This window comes from Stenella coeruleoalba (genome assembly GCF_951394435.1).
Source record: "Stenella coeruleoalba genome assembly, chromosome: 9".
In the NCBI taxonomy this organism is placed as follows: Eukaryota; Metazoa; Chordata; class Mammalia; order Artiodactyla; family Delphinidae; genus Stenella; species Stenella coeruleoalba.
Window position 1 is genome coordinate 54,675,437 of NC_137155.1, and position 27,450 is coordinate 54,702,886.

A 27,450-nucleotide genomic window follows, 5' to 3' on the forward strand; every position below is an offset into this window, starting at 1 on the left:
ACCCAGCCTCCAGAACTGTGAGCAAATGAATTTCCGCTGTTTAAGCCACCCAGTCTGTGGTGTTTGTTAGAGTAGCCCAAGCAGATTAATGCAGGCATATTGCCCTAACTTTAACTGTTAACTTTAATTTAATTGTAAAGTGCATAGCACATAACCTAATGCTTTAAGCCATTATGAAGGTTTGACTTCCTTCCCCCTTTTCCCCCCAGCTGCTTCAAACACCTAGCATCACTGGACACTCCCTAGGGGATGAATACAACTAAAAGTCAAGCTAAAAATACCCCAATTTACGTATTGGATAAATCAAATGTAGACTAATCCAATCCACTCGTAGCCTTGGCTCTAGCTGTCCACATATACAAATGCTTTCCACGAACTTTTCTGAAGACCCATTTTCTGAAGCTTCAGAAGTCCACTTTGTCTAATTCTAATTCTCTGTGGATCCTAAGCATAAAAATAATAGCAAACCTCCTACTATGCCTTCAAAAATCCATCCCAGTCTCCCAATCACCAGAGTGGAGACAGTGGTTTTTGTTGTAGACAGGCCAGGGATGCTCATAGCCAAGGCAGAGACATAAAGTCAATGAATAACAACAACAGCAACTAGAATAACAGCTTACACACTGTTGTCAAGGTACTACTTTAACACCCAGAGCCAATGGTAGCTCTCATCTGTGATACATTCTTTAAGCAAAGGAGAGCAAGTGTCTCATTCATAAAATGCCATGCGTGCCTCTGAACCTCTGAAGCTAGGAAGGCGGCCATGGTGCCAAGTCATGCTAGCTTCGTGGCAACCTCTGCGACGGTGGAAGATGTGGCTGCTACCCGTTGAAAGAGACATTGTTGCTTGCCCACTCTACAGTCATCTCCCTTTCTTACTTGCTAACGGCAAACTCATCTGTTTGGGTGTCACTGTATACTCCCTAGGGGATGAATCTAAACTCATGTGAATCTCTCCTGCCGACCCAGTTGCCCAGGATCGGTTAAGGGATGGGTTTGGACCCATCCAGGTTGATGAGATATGAAGACACATTTGCTGCAGGATCCTAGGAAATATTTCATTCCTGAGAAAAGACAGTTACAACTGAAGAAAGCTCTTCTGTCCTCCCTTCTCCCCTGCTTAGTGAGCTGTCACAGGGGGATATGATATTGAATCGAGGCAACCATTTTGCATCCATGGGAAGAAACATCGCCGCCATATTGGAAGTGGCAGATGGGCCCTCAATGACCTGTGTTCTTGACACAGGTAACCTGCCTGTGTAACAACCCTGGGGCCACCCCCTGCCATTTGTTAAGTGCATAGCACATATCCTAATGCTTTAAGCCATTATGAAGGTTTGACTTCCTTCCCCCTTTTCCCCTCAGCTGCTTCAAGCACTTAGCATCCTTCTAGAATTACAGGAGAGACTGGAGTGGCTTATGGTATTGGGAGAGTCTAGGGGACCCCTAACTCTTGTAGGTCATTCTACTTTTCCAGTAAGAATTTTCCCTTTATCTTTACTCTAGAATGACTTCTTGTACCTCATTGATACTCCTTCATAGTGCCCAGTATAGGCGAAGGAATGATGTGTGTTGACTGGAAGACACAGTGACCACGGATTAGCAATGGCTTTGTTCTGGGATTAAGAACCCAGGACCTATCAACCCAACAGAGGTATTGTTAAGCTTGAGGATGAGTCTGAGATATAACTAGGTGAATGAAAGATGGGCCAGTAGCTCCAACATAGTTCAAAGCAGGTAGAGGCTAGATACACCGAATGGACACTGACGCCCACCCACGTGCGGTTCCTCTGGCCATGTCCCGCCTCCTTTTGCTTGGGGCTGATTAACCAGATACTAACTCGCTCTCCAGATACACGTGGATGAGGAAGAACCACCGCAGTAGATGCTCTCATGCCATTTCCCAAATAGCCGATGCACTGCTTTTCCACTCTTGTCAAATACTGTACCTTCAATCTCATGGGCATTAGTGCTCCAGTATTTTGCCTAAGAGTCAAATGAGAGTCATCTGTTTAGTGTTTTGGGGTCAATTTATTACAGATATTAAGAGAAAACAAAAGAGGAGAGAAAAAGTACCATATGAATGATTCTATGCTACATATGGTTTGCTGGTTCTGTTTTCAATCATACTTATAATTATTTAATGAAAAGTAAAAAGCTAGCACTTTATTTACAGTTTGTAACTCAACCACCAACATTTGTGTAAGACACAATATTTTTCGACTTTCACTACATGCATAGTAGAAAGGAAAGGCTCAGTTCTCATACATCCACCAAGCAGGGGCTGGCCCTTAGCACCCCCTCCGGAACAGCTATTTCCTGGCTGTCACTGGGGCTCTGACTACTGCAGTTTAAAAGAAATGTAACTCATGTAATTTTTTCTCTGAAGGAACTAGACAATCCTTTGTAAACCAACAAACTTTTTAACCAAGTTTGTAAACCAATCAATTTTCTGTTCCTCCTATTAGTTCCCCCCACCTCCCCCAAACCAGATCTGTTCACCTAACTTATGGGAACCTTATACAACCCATATTCCCACTATGAATTGGTCCTGGTCTGAGACCAGCTCATCTTGGCTCAGCCTTGTGTGTTTTACATATACAGTACCATATTGCAGCCAGCAGAGGGAGCTCTAACTCCCTAGTGTTGATTTTTAAACTTCTCCCAATTACATGGCTGCCCTAAAAATCTCTGCAAAAGACCAGAAGGCATTACTCCATAAATCAAAAAATCCTACTACTATTTCCAGCCAAAACAGAATCCACATTTGGAAACCAATAAAGTTGAGTGACATTTCCAGGCCATATCTGGTAGACTGGCTTCCCCATTCCAACCAAGTCTGTGGTAAAAATGGGAGGAAGGGCAGAGTACAGCAGTACCCCAGAGCTGAATCAGAAAGGTAACAGTGAGTTCTCTAGTCATGTAAAGATGGGGGACAGGGAAACAAACACTGTCCAGGCTCTTCAGTTTATTCTAAAGCAGGAGTCAGATTTCCTCTTTAAAGATATTTGCCAACAAGTCCAATGATGGGAAGCCACAGAGGGAGGCAGTCACGTTCCACAGGCAACGGCTGCCTCTGCTTTCAGATTCTCTTTCAACACCAGAGGCACGTCTAGTGTTCTAATTCTGTTCGTCTCTCATCACTATGAAAATTTGTTCCCTGGTCCTCAGTGGACGAGTACCAACTGGTTGGTAGAAATGGGAGTGGAGCACACTTCGTGCGGAAAATTCTGAAAACAAGGTGGCTCTCACCTGGATATCTATCTATCTATCTATCTATCTCCCAGTTATTTATGTCCCTGCTCCAGGTGGCCTTTGCTTCTTTTTGTCGAGAGCTTAGATGAAGCTTTCACGGCAGGGTCATTTGTATTTTACACCAAATCACTACCAGCTTTATGTCTATCTACAACCCAGTTTGACTTACAGGATATAATAAAGACCCCCATCCACATCCATAATGTCCCCCACCTGCTACAGGTGGTGCAGAGAGGTACCGTGTGAAATTCCACAGTTAGAACCTAATCTCTTGGCTTATGATTTTGATCTTAATTAAATGCAAATATTCCTTGAGGAAGGTAGCACTTTAAGGCCATTTTGTATACATGAGAATTTTAAGGACAAGAGGGAATTTCAGGAGGAAGAGAAGTTGGGGAGAGGGCTCAAATCAAGGAATTTGGAAAGCTGGAAAGGTAAGCAGACTATTCCAGGCTCTCTGCCCCAGGAGAATCTGTGAATGTTCATGAGTCTCTGCTGTGTGCTGGGCACCACTGCCAGGCATTGGCCACAGCAGCGGGCAAGACAGACCAGGCTTCTGCTTTTCTGGAGTGAGGAATGGCAAGGAGGGTGTGGGGCAGAGAAAATAAGCAAGTAAAGCAACAGCGAGCAAGCTAACTGCAGATGGAGATGAACGCTTTGAAGAAAATGGGGTACGATAGAGGGTGACTAACAAGGTGGATGGAAGGATCTGGGGAGAGGGGCCCGAGCAGAAGGAAATGGAGAGGGAAAAAGAAGGACAGTGCAGCTCGAGGATGGTAAGCAAGAAAGGGAACGAGGGGTGGCAGGAGTTGAGGTTGGAGAGGAATGAGGGTGGGGTGTGTGTGTGTGTGTGTGTGAGTGAGGGGTGGTGGGGGTGAGGAGTGCAGACTCTGAGGAGTGCAGACTCTGCAGGCTTTTGCTCTGAGAAAGATGGAAATTGTCAGAGGATTTTGGTCAAATACGGCATGACTTGCATTTTTAAAAATTGTGGTAAAACATATATAACATCATATTTACTGTTTTAACCATTTCTAAGTGTACACTGGAGTGGCTCTAAGTACATTCACAGTGTTGTGTAACCATTGCCTTATATATCTCCAGAACTTTTCATCTTCCCAAACGGAAACTCTGTACCCATTAAGTAATGACTCCCCATTCCCTCCAGTCCCCAGCCCTTGGCAACCACCATTCTACTTTGTCTTTACGGATGCGGCTGCTCCAGGTACCTTACATAAATGGAATCATATCTGTCCTTTTGTGTCTGGCTTATTTCACTTAGCATAATGTGTTCAAGGCTCATCCGTACTGTAACATGATGACATGTTTCAACAGGGTCCCTCTGGCTGCCACACTGAAGACAGACCATAGGGGAGTAAAGGCGGAAGGAAGGAGGCCAGGAGGGGCCATGGCCCTGGTCCAGGTGAGAGAGGTGGGGCTGGGACCAGGGAGCACCTGGCATTGCTTGTCTACTGGCACAAAAGCGAAGGTGAAAAACTTCCCAAGAACACCCTGTGCCCTGAGGCCCAGCTCTGCCGAGGCCTGTCCAGCGCCAGAGCTCCCAGGCCACCCAGGTTACCTTTATAAAGTTCACTTTGCAGTGGCAGGAATCATCATTCACGTTCTTGATAACAATCTCTCCATAGTGCTCGATCCACCTCTGCCCACTTAAGATGTTATGGATGCAAGAGGTCACTTTGTTCCACTCAAAATGATCTCCAAAACTAAAGGAAGAAAAAGCGAAAGTAACAACTACCAGAGCAGCCAGCAGCTAATGCAAACGAGCACTGCTGCTTAAAAAACAAGCCCTGTAATGAATTACTCATTCCTTCATTAATGGAGCCAACACCGATTGAGCCGTGCTGGGCAGTCTAAGAGCTTTCACCCTCTCAGGAGGCTGGGAGGTGGGTGAAGGTCAGACCCAGGAGGCTGCCAGAGGCTCCACTAGAAGCTGGAGGTCTCCTGGAACAACCCACTCTGTCCTGTGCCAGAGGAGACGCGTCGAAAGTCACCGAACTATGAAAGGAGAGTGGCAAGGGCAGGGTAGAGGGGTTTTCCACAATGTGCTCTCTACACACATACATATATGTGCACACACACGAATGTGTACATACAGGCGCACACATGCACATATATACTGATGTATATACACGTGTAGGTGTGTATATTTAGGCACATATGTATACAGGCAGATCTCGCTTTATTGCGTTCTTTACAAGTTGAAGGTCTGTGGCAACCCTGTGTAGAGCAAGTCTATTGGCAGCATTTTTCCAACAGCATCTGCTCCCTTCATGTCTATGAAGTATATAAAACATGACTTTCATAAGCAATGGGAAACCAAAAAATTCATGTGGCTCACTATATTGTAATATTTGCTGTATTGCAGTGGTCTAGAACCAAACCCGCAATCTCTCTGAGGTGTGTCTGTATACATCCACACACACATATATATTTTACATATTACTCTTAAGATACGTATATCTTAAGTCTTTTACAATGAGAAGGTATTCAGATATGACTTATGGAGTTAAATAATAATCGTGAGGATAATGGTAACAAGACCAAACACTTAAATGACACATAATATGTGCCAATTACTATTTTTTTTTTTTTTTTTTGCGGTATGAGGGCCTCTCACTGTTGTGGCCACTCCTGTTGCAGAGCATGGGGTCTGGACGCGCAGGCTCAGTGGCCATGGCTCACGGGCCCAGCCGCTCTGCGACATGTGGGATCTTCCCGGACTGGGGCACGAACCCATGTCCCCTGCATTGGCAGGTGGGCTCCCAACCACTGCGCCACCAGGGAAGCCCGCCAATTACTATTTTAAGTGCTTTCCGTATCTGCTTAACCTTCGCAACAGTCTTATGAAGTAGATGGTTCATTATCCCTGTTTCATAGATGAGAGAACTGGTGATCAGAAAGGTTAAGTAACCTGCCCAAGGATTTGCAACTAGTAAGTAATGGTGTGAGCACAGGAGTCCCAGTAGCCCCGTTCCAGAGGCCATAATGATTACCATTTCGCTTTATGAATAAGTATCAATAATCCCTGAAGATCAAGGCCATAGCTTTCTTTAAAAATTTTTTTGACAGCGAGGCAGGACAACAGTGCTAAAGAAATATTATCATTCTTAATTGTGTTAGAAAGTAGAAATGTATTTTTAAAGCCCCTACTTGGGAACTTTGGTGTCCAGGAAGCATTTCCATTAGAGAGAACAAAAATGTGAGACTGTCAAAATGAAGAACATTTGAAGCTACTGTCAAACACATTAACAGAAAAAAAACACACTCAGCACCACGGGGGACAATGGGAATCCTGTTCCTAAACTTTGGCCCTAAATTCTATAAAGTTCCTAACCACAGAAGGAGAACTTACGCTGGCAGAGTCACATGGGTTGTGCCAATGGGAACAATTTCCATGGATTTGCCCCAGAATTTGTTCTTCCATCTCATGTCTGAAATGAAATAATACCAAATATTACATATTTAGCAGGAGAGCTAGGTAGATCAAAGCGTTCTTAGGCTGGATAAATAATCAACCACAATATAGGACAATCTCTTCATAATAAAATTCATTATTATTCAATATAAGTAGCAACTGAGTACCTGGAACAGAATCAGAGAAACTAAAATTATAAAGTCCCTCCCTTGGAAGAACTCACAGTGGGAAAGGCATACAGAAGTGAAAACGAGTAAGGCCCCCCAGAGAGGCACGGGCCACAACTGGGTATGTTGTAAGGTGAAATGGAACCAGAGAAGGAAAGCCCAACATGCTTGGGGAAGGCATCAGAAGAGGCTTGTCTAAAGAGGCCGCTTAAACTGAGCTTGAAGAATAAACAGTTCACTAGGCAGAGAAAAAGCAGTTTAAGGCAGAAGACATGAGAAGACATGAGAGAACAGGGTGTGGTTCTGTCCTCTGGGTCTCAGACTGTTTAGAGAGAAGAGTAGAAAAACAGCTTGAGTGCAAAAAACAGCGGGCTCTACAAGCTTGGCTAAGAAGTCTGATTTGGGTGCACTGGGGGAAATAAGGTTTTGTTTAGACAGAGAATTGATGTGATGAGATACAGACTTTGCCAAGATAATTGGCAGCAGTATGGAGAATGGAACAGGAGCAGGAGAGATGAGAAGCAGGTGACCTGTATGCTCAAGGGATAAATGAGGATGAAGTGAACCAGGACAGGGGTGGTAGGGATGGAGTAGAAGGGAATGATCCTGGAACCATTAAAGAAGCAGAGATAAAACTGGGTGACAAATTAGATGCTGATTGTGAAAGACGGGGAGAATTTGTGGATGATCTCAGATTCTTCCAACTTGCATGAATGATGGTGCCATCAGAGAGACAGGGAATAGAAAAAGAAGGGCAGAGGCAGACGATCCCTCTGGCTGCTGGGTGACAATACACAGACCATAGGGGAGCAAAGGTGAATGCAGGGAGGACAGTAGGGGGTCATGGCCGTGGTCCAGGAGAGAGGTGGGCTGGGACCAGGAAGCTCCTGGGCACATATTACATGATTCTATTTATATGACATGTCCGGACTAGGCAAATCTATAGGCACAGAAAGAAGTTCAGTGGTTGCCTAAGGATGGAAGAGCTTGACAGAAATTGGAAGGTGGGGGTTGGGGGTGGGGGGGAGCCACTAAAAGGTGGGAAAAGAGGTTTCTTTTTGGAGTGATGAAAATGTTCTAAAATTGATTGTAGTGATGATTGTACAGCTCTGTGAATACATGAAAAACCACTGACTTGTACCTTTTAATTAGGTGAGTTGTATAGCCTATAAATTATATCTCAATAAGCTGTTACCCCCCAAAAGATAATTGGTTGTTTAAAGCAAATTAGTAACAATGTATGACAGGGTTTATAACATATGTAAGTAAAATGTTTGTCCACAATAGCAAACGTTGGGGAAGGGGAAATAGAAGTACACTTTTGTAAGCTGCCTTTGCTATATGTTAAGTAGCATAATATCACTTGAAAGGAGACTGTGATATGTTAAAGATATATAATATGAATCCTAAAGTAACAACCAAAAAATGGAACAAAGAAGTACAGCTAATAAGGCAACAAAGGATATACAATGGAATCACAGAAAATAATTAATCCAAAAGAACGTAAAAAAAGAAGAAAAGGGGAACAAAGAACAGATGCAACAAACAGAAAACAAATAACAAGAGGTCAAATTTAAAACCAACTATGTTGATAATCACAATAAATGTAAGTGATCTAAACAACCTAATCAAAAGGCAGGAAAATGTCAAAGTGGATAAAAAAGAGCAAGATTTGGCAGTTGTGGGCTTATGGAGACACGGGATTGCCCAGGAAGAAGCTGATGAAGAAGCAAAGGGAGTGGAGGAGAAAACTCTGATTGATGTAAGGAGCACACAGGAAGTACTTGAAGAAGACCCCTCCCATTACCTAATACCTAACTTAAAAAAATAATAATAAAGTGCTAACAAGGTCAATGACACAGCAATTAGGAGGTTAGATATCTTATGGGAATTATTTCCAGAGGGTTTCGGTGAAAGAGAAGTCTCCAGTCAAGCTTCAATTTTAAACTTTAGTAGCAAAGACTCAGAAAGGAAACCATGGTACTTGTAACCTAAACTGGTAATATTGCGTCCAGAGAGAGAAACTGCATGGCTACGATCTGGAATGGGGGAAGGAAATTTTTCCACAAAATACTCTTTCTCATCTTTTAAATTTTATAGATGCATTTAAAAAAAGGCAGTGTGGCATATCAGGTGTTAACCAGTTAGCAGAAAAGAATCTTTTAAAAAACTGACATGTGCTCATTGTTCAAAAACCTGGGATGCTCAAATTTTCTTTCTATAGCACCTTCTGACTTTGGAATAAATAACTTAACAAAATTAATTAATCCATTTAGGAAATATTTGCAGCCTTATTTATTCTTCAGAGCAAGCCATCCCTTCCCAAATTCAAAATATAATAAACTGAATACAGGAACAACCCCAAACTGAAAAAAAAAGTCAGCCATGTAAAATTTCAGGAATAAAATTTAAAGCTTCAAAAGCAAAAGAACCATCTGCTGTCTAGAATCCGATAAATAACCGTAAATATTTAATGTCTTGAAATACATGAGGCATTTCAAATGGCCCCGGAATGTGATAAAGGAAAAATTGTAGCAATAAACCATGGTGGTGGCCCAGACAAAGACTGAGGATTTTGAAAGAAGAGAACAACTAAGTTATCCTCCAGAATCTTGAATTTTGAAGTCGACAAACAGCAGTTATTGTTCAGAGGTAAGAGGCAAGAACATCAAGTGGTACAGTTGCTTCCAATGAGGCCCAAGTCCAGGGCCCACTTTTGACCTTAACAAGCGTTTACAGTAGTTCCTGAATGAAATAAATTATACCATTACACAAAAGGACAGAAGTCAAATATACGAGCACATTACCTTGCCAGAAAACAAAATTTCCAGACTCAGCGTGACATGCAGAAATAGGTGGATGGTGGCTGACCTGATGGAAACAAAGGCGAAGAAACAAACAATTAACTTTTGTGTCTCACGAAATCCATTCTTTCTCCCTTGCACTGAGATGTAATACGATTGCAGCGTCGAACTGAACGGAAACTTGTTTAGTTTCCCTTCAATAAGTCTGTCCTCAAGAGGGTGCTCCTGACATAGTCAGCTCTGTCTTGCTCAAATATGTCAGGAGAAAGCCTGTGAATGGAAGCCTCCAGAAGCCTGGGGAAAAAGCAGCCGAGTGGTGAGTGATGAGGGTAGAGACGTGTTTTGAAAGACATGAAAACAAAAGCAGAGATGCAAACACTGCCCACTTATAAATCATCTAATCTGACGTTAGCTGCCAAGGTCAAAATCAATGCTATTCTGAAAGGACCCACAAATGTTTTAATTAAGATGTCAAACAGTCGAACCTAGTTACGTAAATATTCCTAAGCAACACACAAATGCTCTTTGGCTCAGCAGATTTTACTCTTTTGAAAACTCTGCATCACATAGTCCAGCCACTTTTTATTAAATCACTGACGAGAAGACGAATCCAAGATAGTTTTTTTAAAAAAAGAATGTTTTTATTAAAAAAAAAAAGCTAAACAATTATGGAAGAAATGTTAGTCAACTGCTAAGAAAAAATTTTTGTTCATAAAAATATCTTGAGTAAATATGCAAATTACATTCTAGAAAAGAGAGTCCCGTGTAACAGAGACTGTAGCTCATTTCCCTGCCTTTTATCACTGAGGTCATTACTTCTGTTTTATTCACTAATGAAGAAGCTAAAGAGAAAAGACTTCTCAGTTAATTTCCTCATTATCTCAGTAACATGCAAGGCACGAGAGCAGTATATGTGCTGTTATCATAATTCGGTATTAGTAAAACCAGAGTAATGCTGCTAGCGGCGTTTACAGAAATTTCTCTGACTAAGCTGGTTCTTAGCAAAGGTATCTTACATTTAGGGCATTTGGGCCAAAGCCATCATATTATACATGAGGAGACTGAAACTAGAAAGACTAAGTAACAGTAACGTTTCCCAGACACACTGATAGGGAAGAAGTAGAGGTAAACCCCAGCATTTTTGGTTTACAGATGGTTTTCAAAAAAGTTTCACCAAAAAAAATCCTTAAGCAGCCACACCCTGTTTTCAAACATATCTTATCAAGAACTCAGTATACTCAGAACCCGGCTTGAGGTGAACAGGTGTGGCAGGAAGTGGGGATGACCAATCCACAACCACTCGCCTTGCTCTGGACCCTGGACTGCAGTGAACACGGAACACAGTTTAAGAACCACTTCTGTGGCCCTCCTCCAGGTGGAGAACGGCAGGGACAGGATCATCGTGAGTGACACCACACACACGTTCAACTGATGGGAGTGCAATGGTACCAGCCTGGCTCGGAGAAAAGTAGGGACAAAGATGTCAACAGGGCAGGCATCTTTCAGGTCTTGATGAATATAAATCCCAGATCCAATATGAGGTGGGAGGTGCACATTTACTGTCCCTTGATGGTCTTAATTCTCAGAGGCCTCTTGAGAATGTGAGCCCCCTCCCCGTGCCTATGTGCTTTTCAGCTCAAACACTGACTTAGAAACCTCACTCCTAAAATGCAACTCTCTGCTTTCCTTCATCTTCTTCTTTTTCAGTCCAACCCCCTGAAGATACTTTATATCACAAACCGCTACACCCCTGTTTTCCCTTCTTTTCCCACTAGCTCTCAACAAAAACAGCGGAGTTAACTTTTAAGCCTCAGGATCATATAAAACTAAACTAGGGCAAGACAACACCAACCCCTCACTTCTTCACTCTACCTGCCCTATCCACCCCCGAGTGGAGGGGAGAGGAGCTATGGAATGTTCCCCTGTCCCACAATGTAGGCATATTTTAAAGTAGATTATTATAAAGTAGATCATATTCATTCCCACAGAAATTATATAGTAAAAAATGTAAAGATCACAGCCTTTATCAAGAATTTGGCATTTTATAAGTCTGGCTAAATATAAACATCAAAGCAAAATACAATATATAAAAACTATAAACTCTTCTGTAATAATTTAAAATCCCATAATACAAGGATAAATATACTGTCCATATGAATTATAAAAGCAAGCCTATCATACCATAAAGTATACATATGTCCCATAAAATGCTAATTTGACCTTTTTTTTTTTTTTTGCGTTACGCGGGCCTCTCACTGCTGTGGCCTCTCCCGTTGCGGAGCACAGGCTCCGGACGCGCAGGCCCAGCGGCCATCTTCCCGGACCGGGGCACGAACCCGTGTCCCTGCATCAGCAGGCGGACTCTCAACCACTGCGCCACCAGGGAAGCCCTAATTCGACCTTTTTTTTTTTTTTTTGACCTTTTAAAATGATTGTGTCAGATTAATGAATCAATGCTTAGCAAAGTGCCTTTAGATGGGGTCCAAGGGCTGTTTTCTGAATGCATTAATCTCAACATTGAAATATCAGTGATTTGGCTTATTTCTTTCTGGCTTAAAAAGGCCTTTGGGAGTGATTTATTTGGTGCACATGGCTTTTCAGAAGTTTACAAAGCTTTCCAGGGAAATTAAATTGATGCCTTATTTTTCTTTGATATATTTCCTCACAACAGGTTATTTATTCATGAAACATTTCTGAAGCCTCTGCCATGTGCTGCATGAGTTTCAGAGAGTGAGGGAGAGCTTCTGAAGTCCCACAGATCTAGAACCTAACTGCAATATCATCTACTGGCTGTATGACCTTGAGTGTGTTTTAAAACCCTCTGGGCCCCAATTACCTCATCTGCAAAATAGCACTAGTACCACTGACTTTGCAAACCCAAAAAGATAACACATGGAAAGTGCCAGGATCATATGCTGGTATGGAGTAAGCAGAGATTAAATTTTAACTTTGTGTCATGAGTGGTATTTCCACTTAGCTCTCACGGTCACCTTGTGTCTTCATTACCCTTATTTTATAAATTAGGAAACGGGTTCTTTCCAGTGAAGAGCCTGCCCAGTGTTACACAGTTAATCAGTGATGAGGGTAGTGTTTTAAACCCAGGTCCTCAGACTTCAAATCCAATGCTGTTTCCTGCGATGCCTCAGCTGCTCCTCAATGACTGCTCTCAAAGTTGGGCTCTGGTCCCTCCCCAGAGCCTCGGCACACCATTAAGGTCCCATCTCATGGATACTTGGAGAAGGAATCTTCTGAGTCTGACCTTTCCAACCTCTCTCTCATTTATTTCTTTGTAGAATGAGGTCTGAGAATCCCTCTGGCTTCAAGATGCTATCATTCTAACATCTGTTTTCTTTGAATCCTAACATCAGAGGCGGCAGTGGATGCCAGCCAACTGGAGAAGATTCTGTTAAGTCTTTGATTAATTTTAATACCCATGGAAAGGGGGTAATACACAGTTAATCATTTAATCTTTGTTGACGGTAATCTCTCTAAAATCTACCGGAATAGAGAATAATGTGCACAATCGAACCTGTGTTTGCTAGTACGGGATTTGGTTGAGTTTCTCTTCTCATTACATTGTAACCCAGGCATAGAAAGGCACTAGATTTTGAGTCTGAACTGATTCAGCCCCGCAGTAGACGCTGTCTGTTAGTCTGCTAGCTAAAGCCACTTTAGACTAGTTTTTTAGTATCTCTCTCCATCACTTCCTCTCCATTCCAATCAAATAAGAGCAATTTCTGACTGGTAAGGATTCTCAAACATTCAGGAAATTAGTTTACATTGTTTTTATTGGGCAAATATTTATATGTATCTTTTTTCTACAATCCCAGAGTCAATGAGTTCCCATGGTAGTTAAGAATTCTTGTAATTTATTTGTGTATCTGAGGTCTTTCTTCACCCTGACCTAATCATTTGTGATAGATGCTTTGAGAATGCACTTTATATGAGGTGGGTGGTAAGGAGAGGAGAATATGGGTCAAGAGTGCATTCAATATGTGTGTATTTTGTAGGTTTTTCTTCTTCAGATTTAGAAAAATAAACCCTTAAATACATCAATTCTGCAGCTCTCCAGAGGCATAACTATAGAGTCCTCCTAGTTCTGGACGCGTCTCTAACCATGAAGCCCTGCTCGTGGAAAAGAGAACAAGTGGCAGGTCAAAAATCACCCACAGAGGGGACCAAGGCATTCATCAAACATTTGCTGATTGCCTGTGATGTGTCAGGCACTGTCTTAGTCACTGTGGATACAATGAGAAACAAAAGAAACAAAAATCTTTACCCTCCTGGAGTTTACATTTTAGTGCAGAAGTAGGTGAGACAGACTATTAAACAAATGAGCACATAATCTGTCAGTAGTAAAGGAGAATAAAGCAAGGATGAGGATGGAGGATGGCAGATGGTCAGTGGAAGTATCATATCAGACAGGGTGGTTGGGGCAGGACTCTGTGATAGAAACCTCTGAGGCTAAGAGAAATAAGGCAGTTAACCACATGGATAGCTGGGGGAAGTATGTCTAGATCAGAGGACACAGCCACTACCCAGGGCTGACAAATGCCTGGTATGTTTTAGGAGAAGCAAAAAGGCCAGCATGGGGCTTCCCTGGTCGTGCAGTGGTTGAGAGTCCGCCTGCCGATGCAGGGGACACGAGTTCGTGCCCCGGTCCGGGAGGATCCCACATGCCGCGGAGCAGCTGGGCCCGTGAGCCATGGCCGCTGAGCCTGTGCATCCGGAGCCTCTGCTCCTCAACGGGAGAGGCCACAGCAGTGAGAGGCCCGTGTACGGCAAAAAAAAAAAAAAAAAAAAAAAAGGCCAGCATGGCTAAAGCTAAATGAGTCAAAGTGGAAGGAGTCATGATATCTGGGGGTGGCATATCGCAGGGCTTTGTGGGCCATAGCCAGGACTTGGGATTTGATCCCACGTGACTGGGGAAATCGTGAGAGCAATCACTCTGGCTGCTGAGTGCAGAATTGGCTATGGAAACAAGAGACCAGTTGATGAGTCTATCGCAACAAGCCCAGTCATTGATGCCGATGGCTTGGGCTTGGAGGCCAGCGCCAGTGGGGTGGCAGTGAAAATGGCTGGTTTTGGAAGGAAGATCCTAGGATTTGCTGATGAATAGGACGTGGATTATAAGAGAAAGCTATTAAGGAGGATGCCAAGGATACTGGCCTGATTTTGGGGAAAATACAGTTGCCAATTATTTTCTCTTCCCCTAAGTTCAGAGTTAAGCACTTATTTGATAAATACATGGTTTCTTAAAAAAAACAAAAAACTACATTAAGTAATGACTTGACCTAGAAATGCAGAAGCACTGGTTTAGTCACCTTACAGTTGACTTATTGCTTATTTTATTTGAACAGCTTGAATTTCCCCTGATAATGTCTTTAAACAAGCTGCCACTTTAATCAGAAGTAAATAACCCTACCTACTAGTAGATGAAAGAACTATTCAGACGGGTGATGTGGGTGTGCAACGGGGTGGGGGTGGGGGAGTGATAAGTAGGGTATTTTTAAATCCAGCCAAGAATGTTCAGAGTTCTGATGAGTAACAGAAAAGGAAGAAGGGCTGAACCCATGAAGCAAAAGATAAAAGACTTCAATTGAATCTCTTACATTTTAGTAACTCAATAACTCTGCTCAGCTTTGCTGCCAGAAACTCAACAGTAGTGGCTGGGTGGGTAAATGGTGAAGATGGCTTGAGCAGTGACCTGACAACTGAAGTTCCAGGTAATTAGGAAAAGCCACTTTTAGACAATAGCTTAACTGCTTATCCTTTATAGACACCAACTTCTGTACTTTTGTTCCCAAAGGTACAAAACAGAGAAGCAAAGCAAACTGAAATGAGTTTTCTGACGCGTCCAGTCCCTGATGAAGCTCCAACCCAGGCTGCCCGAGAACCAAGAATCCTGCCAGCAGGATCCTCAGTCCCTGACAAGGCAAAGGAAGTCCGTTCCTTCTGGATTCCCTTGGAAAAAAAGGAAACTCCTCCCCTGAGAAGGTGGAACAGTCAGAGGTTAGCACATATGACGGGAATGTTTATGATTGATTCCTGAATATTCCTTGTTCACAAAGGCCACTGCCCAGCCCACAATGGGAGTTGAGAACAAAGCCCTACGTGAGTTTGGAGGATGAAAGGTTTATGTGACAATGAGAGGCAAAACCCCATAGTCTGAACAGTGTACAAAAGGCTGTTTTCACATCGGCAGCTGGTGACTCCGGCAGCTCTGAGCACTAAACCCACACAAGAGACACCAAAAAAAAGGTGAGGGAGAGAGGATGCTGGCATAGGAACAGAGGGTGCAGCTGAGGGCCGCTGGAAGGTGCCGATGGGCCTAGGCGTCGGTTTCCTCACCTGTAACTGATCCTCACCCCACTTGCCACACAGGGGTATTGTGAAGATCAAATAAGGTCCTGCACAAGTTTGAAAAGCAAAAAGCACCCTGCAAGCATAATACTAGTTAACTGACAGAAGGAAAACTTGAACAGCAAATGCTTTCTCTCGTTTCTGACTGCACGAGTCATTTTGCTCCTGCATTTTTGGGTCTTCTGCATGAGATACAAGGTAAAGGGGGCACGCTTCCACATAGCTGAACTCTGCGCAGTAGTACTTACTTCAACTTCCTTAATCACCGACGACTCCAAACATCCCCATACCCACCAAAACCGCAAACCACAAAACCTAAGGGCTTGGAGGAAAGGGATAGACATCACTTTCCAAATCACCTGACTCTGCTGTCTAGAAAACTCAGTAGAAAAGCTGAGTTAGCTTTGTTTCTTTCCAGGTCCTTTCACTTGGAGATATGATTTCCATCAATGTCCTCCTTAGAATAAAATTCAACCCCCAAATCTTAATTCGGGGTCCTGTTCAGTTTATTATATTAGTCATTCAGCAAGCTCTACTTATTGTAGAGAGATACAAGAAAGCAAAGAAGCCCCAAACTCTGAAAGCGGAAGTCCATCACCTACACCTAATAGACAAGGGTAGAGTCACGCTGTCTCCGTAACAGAACATCTCCTGGGTCAGAAGCAGAAGGAGCCAGACTGGCAGGTACCAGCATGAAACAGAATAAATGCTCTGGCACTCTCTTTAGATGTGGTAAATTAGAAAGCCTTCATGCACAACGGGTCGCCAGGTCAGCATAACCAACAGGGGCGAGGGAGGGAATGGGGGAGGCTGAATGGATGTTTCTCCTGCTGGCTGGGAAAGGAAGGCCCTGGTCAAAACCCTTTTCACTTCTGCGGCAGTGGACAGCCTGCCACATTGAATTAAATAGCCACCTCTCCTTCTCACTGTACACTTACCTGATGACTACAATTCTGTCTTCCTAAGTAGTCTATGGGGAAAGCATCACTGGTCAGGCTGACCAAAGCCATCTGGTCCCCACGGCAGGTCTATTTTTCATGCTAAAGGCATATAGTAGCATTCTGGTTTACATATGTCTCTTATAACCTTAGCTAGTGTGATTCTGTCCCTGAGAGGCTCGTCCATTCCCAGGTATATTTAAAGAATCAACTATCTAGCCCATAAGGCTAAATTCAAGACAGATGAAGTGGTTCCCTCACGATCAGGACTGTTGGTATCCCCATGGTGAAGCCAGCTGTGAGGACTCCTGGGTGCCTCATGGCTTGCTTTGTGTCAGAGACTCACCAGTGACATTATGCCACCTTCAAACCACCTGAATCAGTACAGTAGATATAGCACATCTTATTTCAACACTCCTCTAAGTGTTCTTAACACTGTATATTAAAAAGCATTTTAAAAGTTGCCTCTAAATATAAGAGCAATAACCAGGTACTGAATGTGCTTTATATATCAATGTGTTATTTCCCTTACCCTTCCTGCAACCTATGAGCTAAGCATGATCATTCCTATTTTACAGATAAACAACTGAGTTTCAGAAAGTTTAAGTAGTTTATACAAGGCCACACACAAAGTGGCGGGGTTAAGATTTTAAAGCAGGTCCATATGACACCCAGCACGCCCTATGCTACTAACAACGGCCAGATCCCTTTCTTGCTTATTTCCTTAGGATCCGTTTCACGGAACTAAAGACTACCTTATGTAATGCTCTTTCTGTCTCTGTGCACATGTGCCCAGGAGCTCTGCTTTCTCTCTCCCTGCCACCACAGTGGAAGCACGTGCAGATCCTGAATCAGCCCTGCCCCATCAAGGGCTAGTGGGATTGAAGCTCAGCTTTACAACAAGCTCACGTTACTACTCTTTTCTTCTACCTATTCTTCCTGTCCTGATTGTCTGCTGTAGTTTGGAGCTATTTTTGGCCTTTGTTTTTTCACATGAGTGCATGTAATACCATGGTAACCAAATTATATTTTCATTTATTCACATTCCATTTTAGATTTAGTATTTAAATAACCCAGTTGAATTGGAATCAGATTATCTTATCCTTTAACTACTGATTTAACCCCCTACCGCCCCAATATCAGTGTTTAACTTCTCGTTTTAGCTGCTAACTGGAAAGCGATTGAAAATGTGCTTTGGGATTATTGTATAGTCATTTTCCTTTGAGTTTCAGAGAACGGTGCTCGTAATTCACAGTTAAGACAACCACCATCTTCATAAGTCTCTCAGCCACACAACCCTCCCCTTCCTACTCCCATAATACCAGTCCACTGATAAACAAGGCAGCAAGATAACAGAAGGAAAATAATGTTTTAGCAACCCATCCCTTTTTCCTCAGTTTTCTAAGAATTGAGAGGGGTGAAATGTATCAATGATGTTTCATGTTCCCAGGCTGACATTTAGGGATATACAGAGGGTAGACACACTCAGGTGCTGCCTTAACCAGATGGGAGAGAAATGCTCTTTATTTTCAGGCAGGATGCACTCTATTTTAGCTAAACAATTCCTTACTGACAGAGGTTTTCGATGTCCCCAACATTCCACTATGGCAAACCATGCTGTCATAACGTCAATGACGACAACAAACCTTCATGTAACACTTTATACTTCAAGTATAAGTGCTCTAAGTGCTAGTGAAAGGGAGAGCTGAGGTTTGAATCTAGGCTGGCTGACTCCATAGATACTGTTCTTGAATATTATTCTCTGTTAACTCAGGCGGGAAGGGTCTTGCGGAACCTCCTTAGGGAACTCAAGCTGCGTAAGCATAAGGTATGTCCATCCACTGCATAAGGGACAGGCGTTCTTGTCTGCCCCCAGTTCCCACCCACTGCAGTATCCCAGCACCTGGAACGGTGACAGGCAGGTGGTATAGTCTCGAGAAATATTTATGGATGGAATGAATAAATACACGAATAAAGGATTCCTCTTAAATTAAAATCAAGAATAATGTGTTTATTTGGTGCTGCCCCTTCTGAAGGGGGTGCTTCTGCTCTAAAAGGATGATTCAGCAAGCTAGGGTGCACACTTCCAATCTCTAAGTTGCAGTTGGGCAAATGCTTCGTGCTTTAAAAACCATCCCCACACACTTATACCACAGAAGTCCACCCACTGGTGTGAAGGCTCTGAGCCCCACGTCAGGCTTCCCAAACTGGGGATCGGGCAACGGGAGGAGGAATTCCTAGAGAATCAGACTTCGAAGGCAAGTGGGATTTGACTGCAGGACTTCAACAGGACTGGGGGAAACAGAGACTCCACTCTTGGAGGGCACACACAAAGTAGTGTATGCATCGGGACCCAGGGGAAGGAGCAGTGATCCCAGGGGAGACTGAACCAGACCTACCTGATAGTGTTGGAGGGTCTCCTGCAGAGGTGGGGGGTGGCTCTGTCCCACTGTGAGGACAAGAACACTGGCAACAGAAGTTCTGCGAAGTACTCCTTGGCATGAGCCCTCCCAGAGTCCCCCATCAGCCTCACCAAAGAGCTCGGGTAGGCTCCAGTTTGGGGTCGCCTCAGGCCAAACAACCAACAGGGAGGGAACCCAGCCCCACCCATCAGCAGTCAAGCTGATTAAAGGTTTACTAAGCTCTGCCCACCAGAGCAACAGCCAGCTATACCCACTACCAGTCCCTCCCATGAGGAAACTTGCACAAGCCTCTTAGATAGCCTCATCGATCAGAGGGCAGACAGCAGAAGCAAGAAGAAATACAATCCTGCAGCCTGTGGGGAAAAAAACCCCACATTCACAGAAAGACAGACAAGATGAAAAGGCAGAGGGCTATGTACCAAATGAAGGAACAACATAAAACTCCAGAAAAACAACTAAATGAAGTGGACATAGGTAACCTCCCAGAAAAAGAATTCAGAGTAATCATAGTGAAGATGATCCAGGACCTCAGAAAAAGAAGGGAGGCCAAGATTGAGAAGATGCAAGAAATGTTTAACAAAGACCTAGAAGAATTAAAGAACAAACAAACAGACATGAACAATACAATAAGTGAAATGAAAAATACACTAGAAGGAATCAATAGCAGAATAACCGAGGCAGAAGAACGAATATGTGACCTGGAAGACAGAATGGTGGAATTCACTGCTGCAGAACGGAATAGAGAAAAAGGAATGAAAAGAAATGAAGACAGCCTAAGAGACCTCTGGGAGAATATTAAATGCAACAACATTCGCATTATAGGGGTCCCAGAAGGAGAAGAGAGACAGAAAGGACCCGAAAAAATACTTGAAGGGATTATAGTCGAAAACTTCCGTAACATGGGAAAGGAAATAGCAACCCAACTCCAGGAAGGGCAGAGAGTCCCATACAGGAGAAATCCAAGGAGAAGCACACTGAGACACATGGTAATCAAATTGGCAAAAATTAAACACAAAGAAAAATTATTGAAAGCAGCAAGGGAAAAATGACAAAAAACATATAAGGGAACTCTCATAAGGTTAACAGCTGATTTCTCAGCAGAAACTATACAAGCCAGAAGGGAGTGGCATGATATACTTAAAGTGATGAAAGGGAAGAACCTACAACCAAGATTACTCTACCCAGCAAGGATCTCATTCAGATTCGATGGAGAAATCAAAAGCTTTACAGATAATCAAAAGCTAAGAGAATTCAGCACCACAAAACCAGATCTACAACAAATACTAAAGGAACTTCTCTAAGTGGGAAACACAAGAGAAGAAAAGGACCTACAAAAACAAACCCAAAACAATTAAGAAAATGGTCATAGTAACATACATATAAATAATTACCTTAAATATGAATGGATTAAATGCTCCAACCAAAAGACACAGGCTTGCTGAATGGATACAAAAACAAGAGCCATATATATGCTGACTACAAGAGACTGAAAGTGAGGGGATGGAAAAAGATATTCCATGCCAATGGAAATCAAAATAAAGCTGGAGTAGCAATACTCATATCAGACAAAATAGACTTTAAAATAAAGAATGTTACAAGAGACAAGGAAGGACACTATATAATGATCAAGGGATCAATCCAAGAAGAAGATATAAAAATTATAAATATACATGCACCCAACATAGGAGCACCTCAATACATAAGGCAACTGCTAACCGCTATAAAAGAGGAAATCGACAGTAACACAGTAATAGTGGGGGACTTAACACCAATCGACAGATCAACCGAACAGAAAATTAATAAGGAAATACAAGCTTTAAATGACACAACAGACCAGATAGATTTAATTGACATTTATAGGACATTCCATCCAAAAACAGCAGATTACACTTTCTTCTCAAGTGCGCATGGAACATTCTCCAGGATAGATCATATCTTGGGTCACACATCAAGCCTCAGTAAATTTAAGAAAATTGAAATCATATCAAGCATCTTTTCTAACCACAACATTATTAGATTAGAAATCAATTACAGGGGAAAAAACGTAAAAAACACAAACACATGGAGGCTAAACAATACGTTACTAAATAACCAAGAGATCACTGAAGAAATCAAAGAGGAAATAAAAAAATACCTAGAGACAAATGACAAGGAAACCATGATGATCCAAAACCTATGGGATGCAGCAAAAGCAGTTCTAAGAGGGAAGTTTATAGCTATACAAGCCTACCTCAGGAAACAAGAAAAATCTCAAGTAAACAATCTAAACTTACACCTAAAAGAACTATAGAAAGAAGAACAAACAAAACCCAAAGTTAGCAGAAGAAAAGAAATCATAAAGATCAGAGCAAAAATAAATGAAATAGAAACAAAGAAAACAATAGCAAAGATCAATAAAACTAAAAGCTGGCTCTTTGAGAAGATAAACAAAATTGATAAACCATTAGCCAGACTCATCAAGAAAAAGAGGAAGAGGACTCAAATCGATAGAATTAGAAATGAAAAAGGAGAAGTTATAACAGACACCACAGAAATACAAAGCATCCTAAGAGACGACTACAAGCAACTCTATGCCAATAAAATGGACAACCTGAAGAAATGGACAAATTCTTAGAAAGGTATAACCTTCCAAGACTGAACTAGGAAGAAACAGAAAATATGAACAGACCAATCACAAGTAATGAAATTAAAAGTGTGATTAAAAATCTTCCAACAAACAAAAGTCCAGGACCAGACGGCTTCACAGGTGAATTCTATCAAACATTCAGAGTAGAGCTAACACCCATCCTTCTCAAGCTCTTCCAAAAAATTGCAGAGGAAGGAACACTCCCAAACTCATTCTATGAGGCCACCATCACCCTGATACCAAAACCATATGAAGCTACTACAAAAAAAGAAAATTACAGACCAATATCACTGATGAATATAGATGTAAAAATCCTCAGCAAAATACTAGCAAACAGAATCCAACAACACATCAAAAGGATCATACACTATGATCAAGGGGGATTTATCCCAGGGATGCAAGGATTCTACAATATACACAAAACAATCAATGTGATACACCATATCAACAAATTGAAGAAGAAAAACCATATGATCATCTCAATAGATGCAGAAAAAGCTTTTGACAAAATTCAACATCCATTTATGATAAAAACTCTCCAGAAAGTGGGCATAGAGGGAACCTACCTCAACATAATAAAGGCCATATACAACAAACCCACAGCAAAGATCATTCTCAATGGTGAAAAACTGAAAGCATTTCCTCTAAGATCAGGAACAAGACAAGGATGTCCACTCTCGCCACTATTATTCAACATAGTTTTGGAAGTCCTAGCCACGGCAATCAGAGAAGAAAAAGAAATAAAAGGAATACAAATTGGAAAAGAAAAAGTAAAACTGTCACTGTTTGCAGATGACATGATATACTATACATAGAGAATCCTAAAGATGCCACCAGAAAACTACTAGAGCTAATCAATGAATTTGGTAAAGTTGCAGGATACAAAATTAATGCACAGAAATCTCTTGCATTGCTATATATTAATAATGAAAAATCTGAAAGAGAAATTAAGGAAACACTCCCATTTATCATTGCAACAAAAAGAATAAAATACCTAGGAATAAACCTACCTAGGGAGACAAAGGACCAGTATGCAGAAAACAGTAAGACACTGATGAAAGAAATTAAAGATGATACCAACAGATGGAGAGATACACCATGTTCTTAGATTGGAAGAATCAATATTATGAAAATGCCTAAACTACATAAAGCAATCTACAGATTCAATGCAATCCCTATCAAATTACCAATGGCAGTTTTTACAGAACTAGAACAAAAAAATCTTAAAATTTGTATGGAGACACAAAAGACCCCGAATAGCCAAAGCAGTCTTGAGAAAGAAAAACTGAGCTGGAGGAATCAGATTCCCTGACTTCTGACTATACTACAAAGCTACAGTAATCAAGACAATATGGTACTGGCAAAAAACAGAAATATAGATCAATGGAACAAGATAGAAAGCCCAGAGATAAACCCACGCACCTATGGCCAACTAATCTATGACAAAGGAGGCAAGGATATACAATAGAGAAAAGACAGTCCCTTCAATAAGTGGTGCTGGGAAAACTGGACAGCTACATGTAAAAGAATGAAATTAGAACACTTCCTAACACCATACACAAAAATAAACTCAAAATGGATTAGAGACCTAAATGTAAGACTGGACACTATACAAACTCTTAGAGGAAAACTTAGGAAGAACACTTTTTGACATAAATCACAGCAAGATCTTTTTTGATCCACCTCCTAGAGTAATGGAAATAAACACAAAAATAAACAAATGGGACCTAATGAAACTTAAAAGCTTTTGCACAGCAAAGGAAACCATAAACAAGACGAAAAGACAACCCTCAGAAGGGGAGGAAGTATTTGCAAATGAATCAACGGACAAAGGATTAATCTCCAAAACATACAGGCAACTCATGCAGCTCAATATCAAAAGAACAAACAACCCAATCCAAAAATGGGCAGAAGACCTAAATAGACAATTCTCCAAAGAAGACATACAGATGGCCAAGAAGCACATGAAAAGCTGCTCAACATCACTAATTATTAGAGAAATGCAAATCAAAACTACAATGAGGTATCACCTCACACCAGTTAGAATGGGCATCATCAGAAAATCTACAAACGACAAATGCCGGAGAGGGTGTGGAGAAAAGGGAAACCTCTTGCACTGTTGGTGGGAATGTAAATTGTTACAGCCACTATGGAGAACAGTATGGAGGTTCCTTAAAAAACTAAAAATAGAACTACCATATGACCCAGCAATCCCACTACTGGGCATATACCCTGAGAAAACCATAATTCAAAAAGACACATTGCACCCCAATGTTCATTGCAGCTCTATTTACAATAGCCAGGTCATGGAAGCAACATAAATGCTCATTGACAGTGGAATGGATAAAGAAGATGTGGTACATATATACAATGGAATATTACTCAGCCATAAAAAGGAATGAAATTGGGTCATTTGTTGAGACGTGGATGGATCTAGAGACTGTCATACAAAGTGAAGTAAGTCAGAAAGAGAAAAACAAATATCGTATATTAGCGCGTATATGTGGAACCTAGAAAAATGGTACAGATGAACCGGTCTGCAGGGCAGAAACTGAGAGACAGATGTATACAACAAATGTATGGACACCAAGGGGGGAAAGCGGCAGGGGGTGGGGATGGTGGTGTGCTGAATTGGGCGGTTGATTGGGATTAACATGTATACGCTGATGTGTATGAAACTGATGACTAATAACAACCTGCTGTATAAAAAAATAAATAAAATAAAATTAAAAAAAAAAAAGTCCCTCTCTACTACAACTTTCAACAGGAAGGGCTCTGACAATGCATATGGCCAAACAAGCCTCAGCCTGGCTAGCGCATTTATGCCCATGGGTGGCGGAGAGGTTTCAGTAGAAGGAAACTGATCCCTCTCTTTATGTGTAAAGGCACTGTAATTATCTCAGTTGCTTTGAAGCCAGTGAAAAGTGGAATATAAATATTTCAAAAGCACATTTAATGGGAGGCATAAGCAACTTCTCCCAACAAACAAAAAGGGTGTATACCCACCTGTTCTGAAAAAAACTGGAAGCCCTTGTCCTCACGAATACACTCATATGTTTCTCCAAGAACTGGATTAAAGGGCTTGCTCCCAGCACGGAAGTAGCTAGATGCATATGCGGACACGGCAAAGGCTGCCACGTATACCTAGCGAGAGCGGAGAGAACCCGGTTATTTCTCCATCACCAAGAAATTTATTTGTACGAACAAAGACATGAACAAAATAAAACCTCTCTTTCTCTCTTTACAATTTATCTCGAAAAGCCAAAGATTTGTCCCTGGTTTAAAGACACCCAAACCAACTTTGGTTTCAAGTTGTAGGTTTAAATTGTGTTCATTTTGGCCCAGGCAAAAGTGGACCAGACCTTTTCAGACTGTCCATTTAGTCTGATGCCTGCAAGATGCCTTTCAAGATGGTGAGTCAGTCCCTCTAAACCAGCCACTGTCTGAGAATCCTGAGGTTGTGCTAAGGCTTTTGAGGAGGAGAGGGACGAAGAGTATTAAAAAAGCTAAACTTCCCTCAAAATTCAGGAATAAGCCACAGGGAACTCCGCTCAATACTCTGTAATAACCTAAATGGGAAAAGAACTTAAAAAAGAATTGATACATGTATTATATGTATAACTGGAATCACTTTGCTGCACACCTGAAACTAACACAACGTTGTTTATCAACTCTACTCCAATATAAAAAATAAATTCAGGAATAAGCATCCTAAGTTTAATCATTCACAATTTGATATTGTAGAAACCAAAAAAAACCCTCATTTTGACCAAAGAAAATCTTTGGGGGTCATTTCCTGAGCCTGGGACAGAGCACAGTGCCTTTTAAGAAGTTCTGCTTTTCTGGGAGGAAAAATGAAAACTCAAAGAGGAAAAGGAAGGAAAACTATAGGTGAACATGAAATGAGGAAAATCCTTTAATGGCTGTGGCTGTGAGGGTCTCAGCATTTTCCACAGCTCCCCTTTCAGGGCAACAAAGAGCCACAGTTCAGGCACAGCTCGTTTTATTGTGCTTTACTTCATTGTGCTTTGTAGAAACTTCGTTTTTTATAAATTGAAGGTTTGTGGCAACCTTGCATCAAGTAAGTCTATTGGAACCATTTTTCCAAAAGCATTTGCTCACTTCATGTCTCTGTGTCCCATTTTGATACTTCTCACATTATTTCAAACTTTTTCATTATTATTATACTTGTTATGGTGATCTGTGATCAGTGACGTTACTACCACCACTCAATGAAGGCTCTGGTGCATTGATGGTAAGCATTTTTTAGCAATAAAGTATTTTTTTTTGCGGTACGCGGGCCTCTCACTGTTGTGGCCTCTCCCGCTGTGGAGCACAGGCTCTGGACGTGCAGGCTCAGTGGCCATGGCCCACGGGCCCAGCCACTCCGCAGCATGTGGGATCTTCCTGGACCGGGGCACGAACCCGCGTCCCCTGCATCGGCAGGTGGACTCTCAACCACTGCACCACCAGGGAAGCCCAATAAAGTATTTTTTAAGTTAAGGTGTATACCTTGTTTCTTTTAGAGATAATGCTATTGTACACTTAATAGACTATAGTATAGTGTAAACATAACTTTTATATGCACTGGGAAACCAAAAAATTCATGTGACCCACTTTATTGTAATATTTGCTTTATCGCAGTGGTCTGGAACCAAATTCGCAATATCTCTGCGGTGTGTCTGTATCCTTTTTGGTCTTTTGAGGGGCAAGGGGCAAAAAATTAAACCTAAGTAGCAATAGCAAATTTTCCTTTCTAGTACAGAATAATAATCTCAATATTTCCTCTTCTCAGCTCATTTCATGAAGTTTCTTATATTGGAAAAAAAAAAAGCTGTGTGCCTTTCTTAAATGTTCACCAGTCACATAACTTTCAACAGCCTTTTGAAAACTGGTCCCACCTTACCACCTCACACTAAAGTGTATAGAACACTCTAGAGCAGCTGGAGAGCTTATAAAGATCAATTTGCTGTGCTCAATTCTGTCCGTTCTTGAAACCTGGGTATCTGTTCCTCTCTCTGCTTCCTCAGATGTCTGTTACCTGATAAACAGCAAGGTCACACGTCTACATGGAATGCTGAATCAACCCTGAATCACCTTCACAATTTAACATATAACGCATTTATAAAAGAATCTGGTATCATTCATGATGTAGGGGGAGAGAGGAGGGAGGGAGCAGGCAGAACGAAGCATCCTCCTTGTGGGCTGACCATATGAGAGAGACTCTCTGCAGGGGTAGAGCTGACCTTCATACTCAGAGCAGTAAACACAATCCATGGGCTAGGTTCGTCCTCAATTCTTTCCTGAACTTTCCCTTCCTAATGTACTGGTGCCTTTCCTCAAACTTCTTCTCAACGTCAATGACACCACTCAATCAGCTGACATCCGGAGGGTCTCTAAATTGCTACGAGAATGAAACACCTTTTAAGGATGCTTTCATC

At 41.9% G+C, this 27,450-nt stretch overlaps 1 protein-coding gene across 4 annotated transcripts in view; it reads right to left on the reverse strand.

Moving 5' to 3' along the window:
• OSBPL3 (oxysterol binding protein like 3) overlaps positions 1-27,450 on the reverse strand; it is a 206,175-nt gene that overhangs the window by 10,511 nt on the left and 168,214 nt on the right. For all 4 annotated transcript variants that reach the window (XM_079931187.1, XM_079931186.1, XM_079931188.1 and 1 more), the window contains 5 exons: positions 25,016-25,153; positions 9,663-9,726; positions 6,626-6,704; positions 4,832-4,976; positions 1,842-1,986 (listed from right to left, as the gene is read on the reverse strand). In XM_079931187.1, coding sequence (XP_079787313.1) covers positions 1,842-1,986; positions 4,832-4,976; positions 6,626-6,704; positions 9,663-9,726; positions 25,016-25,153 — 571 coding nt within the window. The remainder of the gene's footprint in view (positions 1-1,841; positions 1,987-4,831; positions 4,977-6,625; positions 6,705-9,662; positions 9,727-25,015; positions 25,154-27,450) is intronic.